Below are 15,381 nucleotides of genomic sequence, written 5' to 3'. Positions count from 1 at the left end.
TTATCACTATTAAGACATCAAAATAAGGAATTTTAGAACTTTACTCCTGAAATCTTAAAAAAAAAAATTTTCAGCACCAAGTCTTACTTCTTATACTCAAGTCTTTTACTGGTTGTAATACAGTAAAAGACATAAATGCATCCCCCGGCTAAACATTCCTAAAATTGAGAAAAAAGCAACAGGGACAAATTATAAAAATTACAATTACACTTACCAATATACTTTTTTTAAGCTTGATCAAGAATGTTGGTACTGGAATAGAGGGAACTGTCCTGACATCAGAATTCCTGCCTTTTTCCAGTCAGACTTCTAAACGGCATTTAGGTGATTCCGTGAGCATTCTTAACGTATGCCCATTCTGGGGAAAGGAGGAAATACTTTTCCTTCCTTCCCATTTAAACCAACATAGAAATTCCTGTGATGTTTCTTTCATAGGGAGAAAAGTGAGTATACTTTTTGAGTTTGGAAATGATCATCAACATAAACTGTACAACAGGCCTCCTCCTCTCTGCTTTTAAATTAGCCTTCCGTGCCTCTTCCCCTCTCAAAAAAGGGAGCCAGTTCTTCTCATCTCAGGTCCTTAGAAAGCAGTTTGGAGGATGGAACAGGAATAACCAAAGCCAAGTACAGCTGTTTGAATAATTGGAAACCCGCTATTCTCACGCTATTGAGAAGCAGCATGGCTCAGTGGAAAGAGCACGGGCTTGGGAGTCAGAGGTCATGAGTTCGAATCCCGGCTCTGCCACTTGACAGCTGTGTGACCGTGGGCAAGTCACTTCACTTCTCTGGGCCTCAGTTCCCTCATCTGTAAAATGGGGATTAACTGTGAGCCTCACGTGGGACGACCTGATTACCCTGTATCTACCCCAGCGCTTAGAACAGTGCTTGGCACATAGTAGGCGCTTAACAAATACCAACATTACATTACACAGGTAAACTTGAAGTCAGTGGGAGGTCTCACCTTCCTTGGAGAAGGCGTCCTGCACCTAGCCTAACCTTACCTTGTCCTTTGCTCTCCTCCTAAAATTAGCCCTGTAGAAATGGGATGAGGGCTTGTACCCAGAGGCAGGGATGCACAATTCCAGGGTGAGCAGCAGGGAGACCACAAGGGCTCTAGCTGTTACAAGACCCACACCAACATCAGTTAGTCATCTGGAGAGCGCCATGCTTCTTTGATAAGCCTGAGCTATCCCCTTGGATTCTGGAACCTGTCCTTCGATCTGATGACCTGAAACGGAAATATACTCCTCCTTTTGGGACTATAGTGTCAGCTGGTGTGATGTGATTTATATCAGCACCGGATGAATCCTATTTTAAAATTAACAAAGGTCTTTTGGAATTGACTTTGGAATTTCTTAAATACTCTCTTCAAACAGATGGACCTGACCAAAATTTTCAGCTTGTTTATGATCACCTTCAAGGAGGCAAATCAGAGTATAGCACTCTTCTAACAATATAGGGTAATAAGTATTTTAAATATATGAATTAAAATGGATAAACTTTCTCGTATGCCAGACATACAGACATCTTAAAGACGTGACAGTGATTTAATCACATAATAAAACGGCACTCTGATATTGCTTTGAGAATCACCCATAGGTCTCAGTCCAGCTGAAATACTTGAGTACTGTATATTTCTAGAAAGCAAAATACAAATATGAAAATAAACCCCCATTCAGTGATGTGTGTGTTATGGAATTATAAAAACAAAATAGGAAAGACTCATCTGCCTTTTAACTTTTCTAAAATGTGTTTTTTGATAGTGACCACTGTTACAAAAGCTCACAGATACAAATTGTTTTGGCAATGTAAAAAATAAAAAATAAACTTATTCTGAAGTTTAATTAAAAGGCAACTACCAGTAATTTGTACATTTTTCATATGAAATTATAGCACAGCATTTGAAGACCTTCACCTCAATTCTCAGGCCTGTATCTTGCCCTGTTCAGGAAGTAGCATATATATTAATATATAGTTAAATATTTATAAATCAATGATAGTTTTGTTTATATGTTTTAAAAAAGTGAAAAATCTTCAGAAAATCTGCTCAATGTTTGACAAGACTAAAAACTTTGATGTAAAATATTAGCCTAAAACTTGTTCATTGGTCCCCAGGGTTGTAACTATGGCATTACAAGCAATTACTTGTGGTGTTTGCAAGTCCCCAGTGGCAATAATTAGTCTACCTGTTGACACACTATTTCTCCTGCTCCATTGTTAATGTAGGCAATTGATTTGCACATGGGTGTAATTACCATCACTGATGGTGTCGGAGATGAGCTTCCCCACCAGGGTCCTGTCAATCACCACTTTCTCCAGCTGTGGCCCAGAAAGGCTTAAGGACACCAGCACACCTGAACCAAAGAGAAGCTAAATCCAAATAATCAGAAAACAAAGGCATTAAAAGTCAATATACTGGGAGCCAGAATATTTCAAGATATATTTTTTATAGACAAACAAGGGCAAAATTGCAAGGAGGGTGACGTGCCTAAAAGGGATAGGTAATTCTCTGCATTACCTTCCAATTTTTCTCTGTATTTTCTTCCAATTTTTGTGGAAGATAATGCAGTTAATTGGAAGTATATGGTCACTGTTACTACTATTATGATATAAATCTCAAGTTATACTATAAAGAGTTAAAATGATTCTGGGTTTATTAGAAATCCAACTAATTAATCTAAATGCCTACAAAATTTTAGCTCTGATGCCAACAAAATTTAGAAACAATCTTTTTCCTTGTACACTCGATTCTGTCAAAAACCTACAGGTTTTCCCCCCTCATTTTGGCTAGAATGTGATGGCATAATTAGGCAGCTTTCTTCCAACAATGCGACAAGCCTATCTGCATGCAAAATGTGGTGGTGTTGGAAGAAAATGTGTGTGCAGTGTCAGGACATGGGGAATACTGCAGTGCATGTCTTCTTTAATGTGGGATTCTGCATGAAATCAACCCCTATGGTGTACAGTAACTAGGCATATTGCAGAAAATTAACATTCTTTGGAAACTTCCTGAAAAACAATATCGGTTAATAATGGGTTGCTAAAATGTAAATGATATTTTATTATTTGGTTTGAATACCTAACACTACCAAATTAAAATTAAATGAGGAGGTGAAAGAAGAAACAATGAAAGTAACACAGGACCACAGTTAGCATATCTTATCAGGAAATAGCTTATCTTTAATAGATTTTTCCTTCAGTTATTATACATTTGAAATTTATATCCAACAGCAAAAACAATCACATTTTTTCCTCCAAAATCTTAAAATACTTTTGGTGTGTTAGAGATATAGCAGCAAAAACAACTCCCCCTATTAATATGAATTAGGTTCATAGTAAAGGCATACTATGGAAGGACTAACAATAGCAAATAATGTCATATCACCAGAGTTCATCTTTGTGTTGGCCTGGTGAGAGAGATCTTTTTAGATACATCACATCCATAAGCAAACTGCAGGTCCAGCAGCATTATACTTCTACATGAAGGATATATTGGTATATTAATATTGAGGTTACATAATAGTCAACAGCACCTAAATTCACTGAAGACATACTACCTATGATAGATTAAGAACGAATAACTGCTATGGCTCAGGAGAGCAACCTTTTTAAATTTTGTCACAGATTTCAACAAAGCCAAAGCTAGTCTGGATACTATCATTGACTTTGCTTTCTGTGCTCCCTTCCTTCTCCCCTATCCCCCTAGGCTTTCCCTTGAGAAACAATGAGGGAGGAGAGGAAGAAAGAGGCTGAGGGAGTTTATGGTTCCAGAAACACTCAGGTGAAAAACACGGGGGCAGGGAGCAGCTTCCAGAGTCTGTTTCATCTCTGGCACTAACTGCTCTGGTACAACAACTATCTTCAACTCATCTCATCCAAAACTTCCCATCTCCTCCTGAACTTAAAACGATTTCCTCCCATTATGGACCTTGCCCGATCTCTTCTCAGGTACAGAGGTTAGGCTCCAGATCCTGCCTTTCGACTGAAAATACTGTGTACAATAAAAGCACATTTTGAGTGAAGGGCTGACCAAAGAGTGAATGAAATTACTGGTTGCCCCTTAGGACCCTTCACCATCCTCGTGCCCAGACGATGTGTCTATTTTGTAACCGGAACTACATCCCTAAGCAAGATAGTCAACAATTAACAGACATGACCTCTTTAAGTACTTAAGCTTACCATTTAACCTTCTAAAAAGACCAGCCCAATGCATACCCCGGCCTTCTTGTAGACGAGGCTATGAAATAGTGAAACTGGAGGAAATTGTTCCACCGACAAGGCAGTTTAAATCAAAACTGATGAATCATGCAATAGGTGATCCAAAAGGGTAGAAAACCAAGAGTTGGAAAACTAAACATTAAACTGAACGCCAAACCCACAACACAACCAAGATTTTAAACAAAATAGGGGATTCCCCCACCCTCCAATCCATCAAGTCCTAGCTAGCGAGAAAAATTCCGTGTCCAAACATATTTGAACATGTGTAAAAGGCTGGCAGCATGAGGGGAAGGGGTAAGGCACAGAAAGGGCTCTTACTCCACCCACTACTTTTGCTGTACTCTAAGCCTATGAGTCAGTCAGCTAACTGATGATTCCTTAAAGGCAACCCATAGCTTCATTCATTTTGCCTTCAATCATTAAAGTCCCTAACCTGGAGAACGTGAAAAGGTAAGTGGGGAGAGAGGGTTGGGGGCCATGCTGAAGGCTGAATATGTGGTGTCATACCATATGAAATAAAGTCACAAAAAAGGGGGCTTAATTCTACCTGCCTGGCTTTGGACAGAACTATACTTAGCACATGATTCTCCCAAATTTCAAAATACTCTCCCAAACGGTTCCTGTAATCCTTTATACACCCATGCAATATGTGAGATTGGAAGATATCATCATCTCCTGTCTAGGTCTCTTTCTAGCAGACTGTGTTAAGGCTCACATTTAACTCCGGCAACACAGGTGTTGATATTAATGAATGGTTGTATTTTCATGGTAAACCAAGTTACCACCAGCTAGTTTCTTTATGAAGCTGAAAATCTGGTCCCACTGACCCCATGTTCACCTGCCATTTGGCATCCACTGCATTCCAGCATGAAAACAACGCAGAAGACTTTCAAGCCAGGTGTCCCCACAATGATTCCATTTCACTTAAGACACCTGGGATAGATTGTTCTAAACTGATCTAGGTCTTTCAGAACCCACCCACCTCTAAACACTTGATATTCACCCCACCTTCAGGCCCAGAGCACTTAAGTACATACCCATAATTTATTTATATTCATATCTGTCTCCCCCTCTAGACTGTAAGCTCACTGTGGGCAGGGAATGAATCTACCAACTCTGTTGTACTCTCCCAAGTGCTTGGTATAGGGCTCTTAATACAGTAAATGCTCAATAAGAACCATGGATTGTTTGACCCAATGGAACTCAGGGAAGTTTTCCAGATCCACAATACTCACCCAGCAGTTTTCTGGGGCTACGATAGATTTCTGGACTAAAATCATCAGGCTGTTCTTGGTCTGGATGCAAATACTCAAGATAATCTAAAAAATCCTGAGGCCAACCAGGATTCAGGGGTACATACAAGAAATACTGTTACACTGTCTGCAGGACATTCCTTGGATTTCCTACATACTCAACAAGATGTTTATCGTCATTATTATCAAGCGCAAGTGTCCAGAAGGGGCCCGAGCATTCTGGAAAGCACTAGAACAAAGTTAGAAAATAAGTAGTATCTCTATGCTTACATAGCTTACATTCCAATATGGGAGATACAATGACCAACATGCAAACAACAAAAATATGTAAAAATATAAATATAATTACAATAATTATGGGGGAAATGGGTTTCAGATTGTACTAATTTATAGGTAATTGGAGTTCACAGTGCCTCTCAGAAGTTCGAAATATTACAAAATAAAGAGAATATGGCTCATTAATATTTGTCTTGAGGGCGACCTGGTAAACCCTGGTCTTCTGCCATATCATATCTAAGGTTACCTCTAGGCTGAGGAAAACACTGCACTGTGACTTGAGGAACCTGAATGTGCAGAATTTCAAAAAGGGAATGACGAAAACCAATTTTGTGGAAGACTGGTAACTCTAATGTAAAACCAAGCTACTGGTTACTGCTGATAATAATAATGATGGTATTTATTAAGCTCTTACTATTATAAGCACTAAGCATTATGTGTACTTCTAAGCACTGGGGTAGATGCAAGGTAATCCGGTTATCCCATGTGGGGCTCACAGTCTTAATCCCCATTTTACAGATGAGGTAACTGAGGCACGGAGAAGTTAAGTGCTTTGCCCAAGGTCACACAGCAGACAAGTGGCAGAGCAGGGATTAGAACCCATGTCCTCTGACTCCAAGCCCATGCTCTTTCCACTAAGCCAAGCTTCTTCTGTCGTGATACTTTATTAAAATTATTAGAAACAATTCTTTAATATCTGTAGAGTCTATATGTAAGAAATATTAGCATGCAAAGTCAAGTCTTCAGTGACTGTAGTTTCAAATCAGTCACACCTGATTCAAGAGTTTTAAACATTAGGATATTTAGTTTCACCCGAAATGTTTTAAAATTGATCTGTAAGGTACAGACAAAAGAAAATTCTCGGTTCCAGCAACAAGAGAACAGCAGTTATTCACTGGTGTATACGGCTGTGGTTTGGGGCATCGGAGCTAACTGTTTTAGCCACCTACCAGGTAGGTACTCTTAAGTTACTAAAAATAAATCAAATATGACACGGACACAAAGATAACAGAATGAATGCTTTGATTCCCAATCCATGTCAGTGTGTCAAAAAATACTGTTACATGCATCTGTAAAGTTTTTGATCAAACTACCATGTCATAAAACTGTAAGCCCGTCAAACAGCAGGGACTGTCTCTATCTGTTGCCGACTTGTTCATTCCAAGCGCTTAGTACAGTGCTCTGCACATAGTAAGCGCTCAGTAAATACTATTGAATGAATGAATAAAAAAAGTTAGGGATTCCATTAAGCCTACAAATTAACCATTCTGTATTGCTGCGGTTTATTTTTATGTAGTTCAGGGATTTTAGAGAAGCACCGTGGCCTAGTGGAGCCATGAGTCATGGATTCTAATCCTGGTCCTGCCACATGGCTGCTGTGTGGCCCTGGACAAGTCAATTAACTTGAGTTTCATCATCTGCAAAATGGGGATTAAATATCTTCTCTACCTCCTCTTTAGACTATGAGTTCCAATATAGGACAAGGACACATGGCATGGCACACTGTAAGCACTTAAATACCACAAGAATTATTATTTTCCAGAATGGAAATCAGGCAGATTCTTCTAGGTAAAATATGCTCATCATCAACATAGGTGATCTATTTAAGGGGTTACACTGATTCTGTGGTGGGCTGCCATTTCAAGGCCATAGTCTTCTTTTGGGACAACACCATTTACAGAGCAACAGCAGAGTTATCAAAAAGACAAGAAGATCACAACCTTGCATAATGATATCAATGAATGAAGAAAGAAACTGCATCAAAATGAATGATTAAAAAGCCAGAAGACAATTTTTAAAACAAGAAATGAGGTCAAACCAATCCAAAAATGTATTTTTCAATATTATGAGGTATAGAACAGAGGTGTTTAATTTGAATGCTACTCATTGTTTTTGGTAACTAACTGCTTCCTAGGAAGTATCTAACTTTGAAATCAGCTAGCCAGTTATTAAGACAAAAACTTGAGGCCAAAAAGAAAAAAACTTCATCACTCCATTACATATGTTGGCTTGGTCATTTTTTGGGGAAAGGAAGGAGAATTAATTCCATCACCTTCCAGATTATGTTATGTGCTATATCAATCTAAGGACTCTCCGCCCACAATGGAGATCCTTAACACTCAGACTCAGTAGGTAGTTAGTCAGAGATAAACCACAGAATGGTTTATTTGCCAGCTATTGAGCTTTGTGTTTTCCATGGGGACTGCCCCCTCAAAAGGACCACCATCAACAGGCGGAAGGCAAGAGAGACAGCAGAGACAAGGGCATGATAGGTTGCCAAGAAAGCCAAGAGCCCAGCCAGAGAGAGAGAGAGAGGAAGCTTGGTTGGCACAGCCTCCCGGCTTCCTCCTCCCACAAAGATCCCCACCTTGTCCCAGGCAGCTAGCCAACTCCCTGGCAAGAGGCATTTCCAGCTTCTCAAGTTTCATGAGCTTCACCTACGAGCCATATCCAGCATTAAATGGTGGGGCAAGATTACCAGCAACAAGGTGGTAGAAGACACTCAGATCACAAGAACTATGGAAACTCTCATCGCAATGCGGCTTTTATGGGTGGTGCCCATGAAAAGAATGAGGTGATAACTGTGCAAAAGCTCTTCGGAAGCATTCTAACTACATGAGTGCATTCACAACCTGTGAGAGCAGAACAAGAGTTCTGAAGATTTGGTAAAGCACAATCCCAAGCAATTTGGTAGAATAGCAGATTACTGGAGAACAGTTCCACAAGTTGATTGACCAACGTGGGGAGTAGCAATTGAAACAAGAGTTGCTGTCCTTCAGTAGAAAGTTTGGGAAGGTCAGGACAGTAAGAAATAGTCTTGAAGATAGGGACAGTTCCTGAAAGTGGCTGGTGAAGTGATACAGCAATAAGTTGTTTTGTGTTAATAATAAAGAATGGAGCTAGTCACAAGTATGTCTTTTCAGCCTTAAGGTACCGTGTACACACACACACATGCCTAATTTACTGAATTCTCACATATCCTTGTTATATAGGAGACTGGGGATCATGAAAATGCTTTCTTCATTTTCTACATGTGAAAATGAAGCACATTAAATTGCCTCAAGTTTTCCAGTTATCTGTAAGAGAGCCTGTTTCCCTATACCCAACTCAGTTGTCGATCCACTAGAAATAAGAACAGTCTCTAATTTTAAACTGACTGAAGAATTACAATCGCAAAACTCACTAGATCACCAAAAGTAAAATGAATGTGCAAATTTACAAAAAAAGTTGACATAGCTGGTAATGATAGGATGTAAAACTACGAACTTTTATAAAGAATCGAAACCTCTAATTATTTGAGCATACTATGATTTGAAACCACTTTTCTGAGTTGAAGAATTAGACTGCAATGATGAACAAATCTAATAAACTGCAATTAGAAAATAGAATTATTATTCCCAAAGGGTTCAAAGTGTAAGACAAATTGTAAATATTTTTCATTAAGAAAAATCACGCTTTTGGCCAAGCAATTTTAGTAGCTAATTTGGTTAGTAAATGAGTTCTACATATGACCAGGCACAAGAAAACATGCACAGAATCAGTGCTATAGACAGTTACTTGGCCTAAAAAACACAGGGCTTTTCCTATTAAGTCCTACACACATTCAAAGCTGTCCCCTGGTGATGCAAGAGTTGAATTCTGTCACTGAATCCTGCTGTCTAGGGAGCTCATAGTACAAGAAGACAAGGATAGAGAGGTAGAAATCCAAATCGAGAAGGCCTACATGGGAGATGCTTTACCACTCCCTTCTGTGTCACCATGACTTGCTCCCTTTATTCATCACCCCTCCCAGTTCCATAGCACTTATGTACATATCTGTCATTTATTTATATTAATATTTGGTTCCCCCCACCCCCAGACTCTAAGCAGGGAATGCGTCTATTCAATGTCATACTTTAGTCTCCCAAGTGCTTAGTACAGTGCTCTACCCACAATAAGCGCTCAGATACAACTGAATGAATGAATGACTAGCAGACAAAATAGGATGTCAGTGTGAAATCATATCTCAGAGAAAATTGAAGTTTTATAATAGCACTGAATGGTTAAAGTACTGTACAGTTATATGGAGTTAAGAGCCCTTATCTCACCACAGGTATCACATATGACTTTTAAAGAAGTTCAGTCAGTTGTGCCATTCTTAATGTTACACTTAATATTAAAATGGCATACATAATATAAAAATGGTCAGACAGGATCCCAAGCAATGAAATTCTAGAACATCATCAGGCCACTGGCTTCATTATGGGCAGGGATTGTGTCTGCTAATTCTGTTGCAGTGTACTCTCCCAAGCGCTTTAGTATAGTACTCTGCACACAGTAAGTGCTCAAATACAACTGACTGATTGACTGATTAAAAGAACAAAGTGTTGACTTGATCCCAGTTATGAAAGCCTTTGAGAACTTCAGATTTCATTTTCAGAGCTGAATCCATTTTTTAGAAGGAACAGTTGATTAGAGTGCTACTACAAATTTCAACATTCATTCATTCAATCATATTTATGGAGTGCTTACCGTGTGCAAAGCACTTTACTAAGTGCTTGCTGACAGGCTCCAATTTACCCTTTTTAAGAAAGGGAATTGGCCACCAGACCCACTTCCACCATATGTGACCATCTTGTCTTCCAGTTGACATTCTGTTGCTTCCCCTGTCTGTAATTTCTTTTAATGTTGTCTCTTTCAGTAGACTGTACGCTCTCTGAGGGCAGGGATTGTGCCTATCTATTCTACTGCACTTACTACAGTGCTCGGCACAAAGTAAGCACTCAGTAAATACCACTGATGGACTGATTAATTTTAAGATCAGTTTTAACATTAGTAAAGACATTAATAAATTCAACTTGCTGCATAGGATATATATGGTATATAGGGTATCAAAATTGGAAAAAAAAGATTTCTTTATAATTAGCCCTTGACTAAAACACTCAAAAATCAATTTGAAATATAGGTCATGTCATGAATTTCAACATATTATAATAAACTGGTCTTTGGAAAGCAGCAGCCAGAACATTACAGTCCCAGGACAGCAGCAGATTTGAGGAGGTGGCTAGCAAGATGTAGGGAAGGAGTGAGGAGAGACCATGGCCCTAAAAAGAGACTTTAGATTTAAGGAAAAAAGATATGGAAGGCCACAGTTCCCTCACGATTATCACTTCTGGGAGTGAGTGGGGGGTAACTGAATGAAGCTGACCATTCATGAATGACCATTTATCACGAACCCATTTTCAACAATCTTGCAAAACCCCCATTAAAGACAATATTTACTGTAGAACTAATCCATGTCGGACACTGAACCCACATGCGCAACCATTTCTTCCAACTCCACATCCCACCAACAAACTCAGATTGTCTTAATTCCCTAACAACCTTAAAACCTAAACATGCTATACCAGAATGACTTGTAGTTATTCTCCTAATCATTTAGAAATAGTCTATATAGGCAAATAAAAAAATGTTGATTTCAGTCATCTAACTCCAGGGTTGTTCATGCAGATATTTTGAAATAAAAATGTCCGCAATTGTGCAGAATCCTGCTCTCTGTTCCCCTTAGTTGTTGTGCCCTGTGTGGAACACAGACTGGGTCCCATCTTATATATCAAGCATATTTACTGAGCACTTACTATGTGCAGACCACTGTACTAAGCACTTGGGAGAGCATGATATCACAGAATTAGTAGATACGTTCCCTGCCCACAAGAAGTTTACAGTGTATAGTCTAGAGGGGGAGACCTTAATTTCCTACAACTACCTCAGTGCCTAGTACAATGCTTGAAACAGTAAGTGCTTAATAAATACCATTGTTATTATTATTACTATTATTAGAAGACTGGATTAATTATGGAGGTAATCATCCAAAGGATTTTCAAAAGCCTTAACCTTAAAAAACTGAGGCTGTGGACTAGAAAAAATGAATCTAAAATGGAGAAGGATTAATGAAAAATATTTTCTGCTAATTATACAAAATATTTTTTCAACCTACACTGTTTTAAACAAATCTGCAAGGTGAAGGTATTTAGTATTTATTTTGTCTTCTACGTAATCATCTAAGCTCCCCCTATAGTCTGTAAACTCGTTGTGGGCAGGGAATGTGTCTGTTTATTGTTGTATTGTACTCTCCCAAGCACTTTGTACAGTGCTCTGCACATATTAAGCGCTCATTAAATACAACTAATGAATGTATTTGACACGTTATGGGCTTTCAGAAGGGAGTTTTACCAATCTTGTTCATTCACCGTATTTACTGAGCGCTTATTGTGTGCAAAGCACTGTACTGGGCGCTTGGAAAGTGCAATTTGGCAACAGATAGAGATAGTCCCTATCCAACAATGGGCCCACAGCCTAGAAAGGGGAGACAGACAACAAAACAAAACAAGTAGACAGGTACAAGTAGACAGGCATCACTACCAACAAAATAGATAAACAGAAACCATCATTGTTGTGATGAGTGTGATTGTGATCTGCTGATGCTAAACTCTTAATATTAATAACAACAATAATAACAGTGCCCTTTGTAAAGTACTTAATATAAGCCAAACAATGGGCTAAATGCTTAGGTAGATACAATAAAAGCAGATTACACAAAGTCCTGCTCCACTCTATAAGGGGGCGGGAGAACAGGCGCTTAATCCCCATTTTACAGATGAATTAGGATAGCTCTCTGGAATTCTGCATGGGTATTTGTGGAGAGATAAACAAATTGATAGATAGATACCTGGGTGTCATATGATGGAGTCTCATCTCATGATTTAATTATTATTTGAGAAAATGATTAGATCTATGCTAGTAAAGATCTCAGGCTCAAGTAACCATATGCTGCAGTTTTTACACGTACTTATGTATTTTAGGCTATTTTGCCTGTCATTCTGCTATTAATGAGGGTGACTAGAATCGATTTTTATGGTCCTGGGTGGAAAGAATCCCAATTACAATACAACTCTTTCAAAATGTTTAATGACTAAGAGCTAGTATTCGAGCATAACATCAATTGCCGAAATTTTTCAGCTCCTCTGGCTGAACGATTCTACTGCATGCCACTACACTTTACCTGACAGAAATATTTGTTCTTCCATTTGCTTAGCACACACTGACTGTTTTGCATCAGCTCCTAAAAGACAACAGAAAACAGAGAGAGTAAAATTGGCCATACACATTGTCACCAGCAGTTAAAATGCTCCTGGATTTGAAGCAGCGGAGATTAACATGCCACACAAACAAAGATGCAACTGTTTTCGAACAGCCTGCTGGACAAAAGGAGAGTAATCATCACCGTGAGGGCTGATCCTTTACAAAAATTAAAGCTGTTGAAAGAAGTTCTAAAACACGATTGTTTGTTGTCATTCTTGAACCTTTCTGAAAGGTACCTCCAGCTCCTTGAGTGTGTCTCGAAGTTTTTCTGGGCGTTTGTTCTTGAGTATCCATGGATAATCACGAGCTAGCAAAAAAAAGATATTATATTTAGCTGTACGATTATTTTTTAAAATTTCAGTAAAGAAAAGCAATCCCGCTAAGTTTACCTAAATGAAACCATAAGGAATATACTGAAAGCATCTTTAAAATTGGAAGGAAATGGGTTTGATTTCCATCGTCAAATGATATCCTTTTGAAAAGCTCTGTCACAGGAACAGGATTTAACAAAAAATGATCTCACCACCCATAGATTTACGGTAAAAAAACCAAATACGGCATTCAGGGGCCAAATTTTTGTTGTGGGAAAGTATTGGAGAGGTGACTTTGCAGGGTGCAAAGAAATCAACTCTTTCCCAAATGTATTAAATCTGAACAGGATGCAGATTAAGGCAGAGGAACAAAAATTAGAATTATAAAAGCCTCATTTATTATCCTATAAAGTCGGGCAAAGAAGAACATAATTACTTAATATGCAAAATCATAACTTGTATGTGCCGATTTGTAGCACTCCAGAGTGGATCTCTGAAAAACTGGAAAAAATCAACAACTGAGGAAAAATCTGGGCTCAGCCTGCAAAAATAACTACTGTGAAACTAGTTAAAACATTTCCCTACTTGAAGCAAGTTATTTCCACAACTATTCTCTAAAATCGAAAGAAAAAAACCCCAATCTCAAACCCTTGTTTTATTTGACCTAAGACTTTAGAGGAAACACCATTCAAAAGTTCAAATGTGAAATAAAATAAAATTAGCTTCACTTTAAAAAAAGCAAAAAGAATATCAATAAACATAATCCTATATGTTCCCTGATTGGAACAATTATGCATATTTGTGTGTTTTCCTGAATTGTTACATTTTTTGACTACACAGTGTGTAGAGCTCTGAAATGTATTCTAAAATACAGAATATGACATTATAAGTCTCAATAATTGCTCCTTAAGGAACAATATAAAACAGAATTTCAGGTATAGCCATTATCAGGTCATTAACCTGACAATTTAAAAAGATAAAATAAGTCAGCTGAAGGTTCTAGTTTTATCTACAGTTTGAATATCCAAATTATTCCCAAGTTTCTCTCATTTAGGCTATACTGAGAAATTACCTACCCCTCCACCAAATTCAGATTGAAAATGTAACAAATATTGACATTTGTGAGCACCCTCAATTCAACCTTTCAAAAATGAGTTGAAACACACTAGGTTCAATATAAATACAACAGTCAAAATAGTCTGCTTAGTGAATTCATCAGTTCAGTTTCAGTATTGATGCTTAAAGTAAATTTTACATAATTTTAATGACGTAAGTCTAATATGCAAAAGGCTAAATATAAAAAGCTAAAAATCTTATTAAGGTTTTCATTTTATATCCATAAGAGAATGTGCCTTTTGAAATAAACTACCACCAAAAATGGCATACACACAAGTTCACTTCAGAGTTGGAGTATTTCAGTTTGTGATGAAAACTGGATGGTGATTTCAATTTTTTTTCTTCAGTGTCACTCACAATGAAAATAGCAAAATCTTAAAGATTCTTACATTCTGCCAGCTGTTGCTTGTCTTCTAAGTAGCTAAACTTTGTTGGTGATACTAAAAAGAAAAATCAGTAATTATATATTCAGCAACTGACAGCAAAACAGGAAATTTCACTCGCAGCTAAATGAGAAAAATTAAAAGGTTCAGAAAATTAAGACGGCCCTGTTGTCTTCTCTTCATAGGCAGGCTAAATTTGCAGTGAAAGGAAAGATTATGCAGCCCAACAGGTGGGCCGATATTACTGAGCCTCCAATCTCATCAGATAGTGAAGTGAGCTGCAATTGAATCCAGAACAGAAGCTGAGTCAGTCTGTCATCAGAACTATGAAGACGGTATATTAACCACCAAGCTAAGCACATCGGATGCCCACACAAGCCTCCGCTTTAACCTGGGCCGAAACAGGAAGTAACTCTAGCTAGAAAGACCTCTTGGCCCATCGTGAAACTTCTAGGATTAGCAGGATTAATCAGATAAGGAAAATTGATCATTCACTCAGAAATGCCTATTTCAGATATCAGGTGAGGATTCAAGAGGCCAACTATCAGTACATTCCCATGAGTTTAGGATGCCCTCTACTGGGTTGCCAACAAATAAAAATGCCTGGAGAGTCCAGTCTTCTTGAAAAGTTCTACGATTCAAGTTCTTCCGGGCTGTCTTGTAGCACACCCACAGTTCAGCATTATTTCATCCAGAAGATGC

General features: G+C 38.3%; 1 protein-coding gene across 7 annotated transcripts in view; it reads right to left on the bottom strand.

The window, feature by feature from the left end:
- The window catches only part of LOC100082296 (WD repeat containing planar cell polarity effector), a 193,954-nt gene that overhangs the window by 121,317 nt on the left and 57,256 nt on the right, over positions 1-15,381 (bottom strand). For 6 of the 7 annotated variants that reach the window (XM_029072178.2, XM_029072180.1, XM_029072177.2 and 3 more), the window contains 4 exons: positions 14,686-14,736; positions 13,106-13,176; positions 12,790-12,849; positions 2,256-2,370 (listed from right to left, as the gene is read on the bottom strand). In XM_029072178.2, the coding sequence (XP_028928011.1) occupies positions 2,256-2,370; positions 12,790-12,849; positions 13,106-13,176; positions 14,686-14,736 (297 nt within the window). The remainder of the gene's footprint in view (positions 1-2,255; positions 2,371-12,789; positions 12,850-13,105; positions 13,177-14,685; positions 14,737-15,381) is intronic. The other variant, XM_029072181.2, reaches the window with a different exon arrangement.

This window comes from Ornithorhynchus anatinus, chromosome 9 (assembly GCF_004115215.2).
Source record: "Ornithorhynchus anatinus isolate Pmale09 chromosome 9, mOrnAna1.pri.v4, whole genome shotgun sequence".
Classification (NCBI taxonomy): domain Eukaryota; kingdom Metazoa; phylum Chordata; class Mammalia; order Monotremata; family Ornithorhynchidae; genus Ornithorhynchus; species Ornithorhynchus anatinus.
Note: the sequence above shows the minus strand (reverse complement) of the source record. Positions and strands in the feature narration are given on the sequence as shown.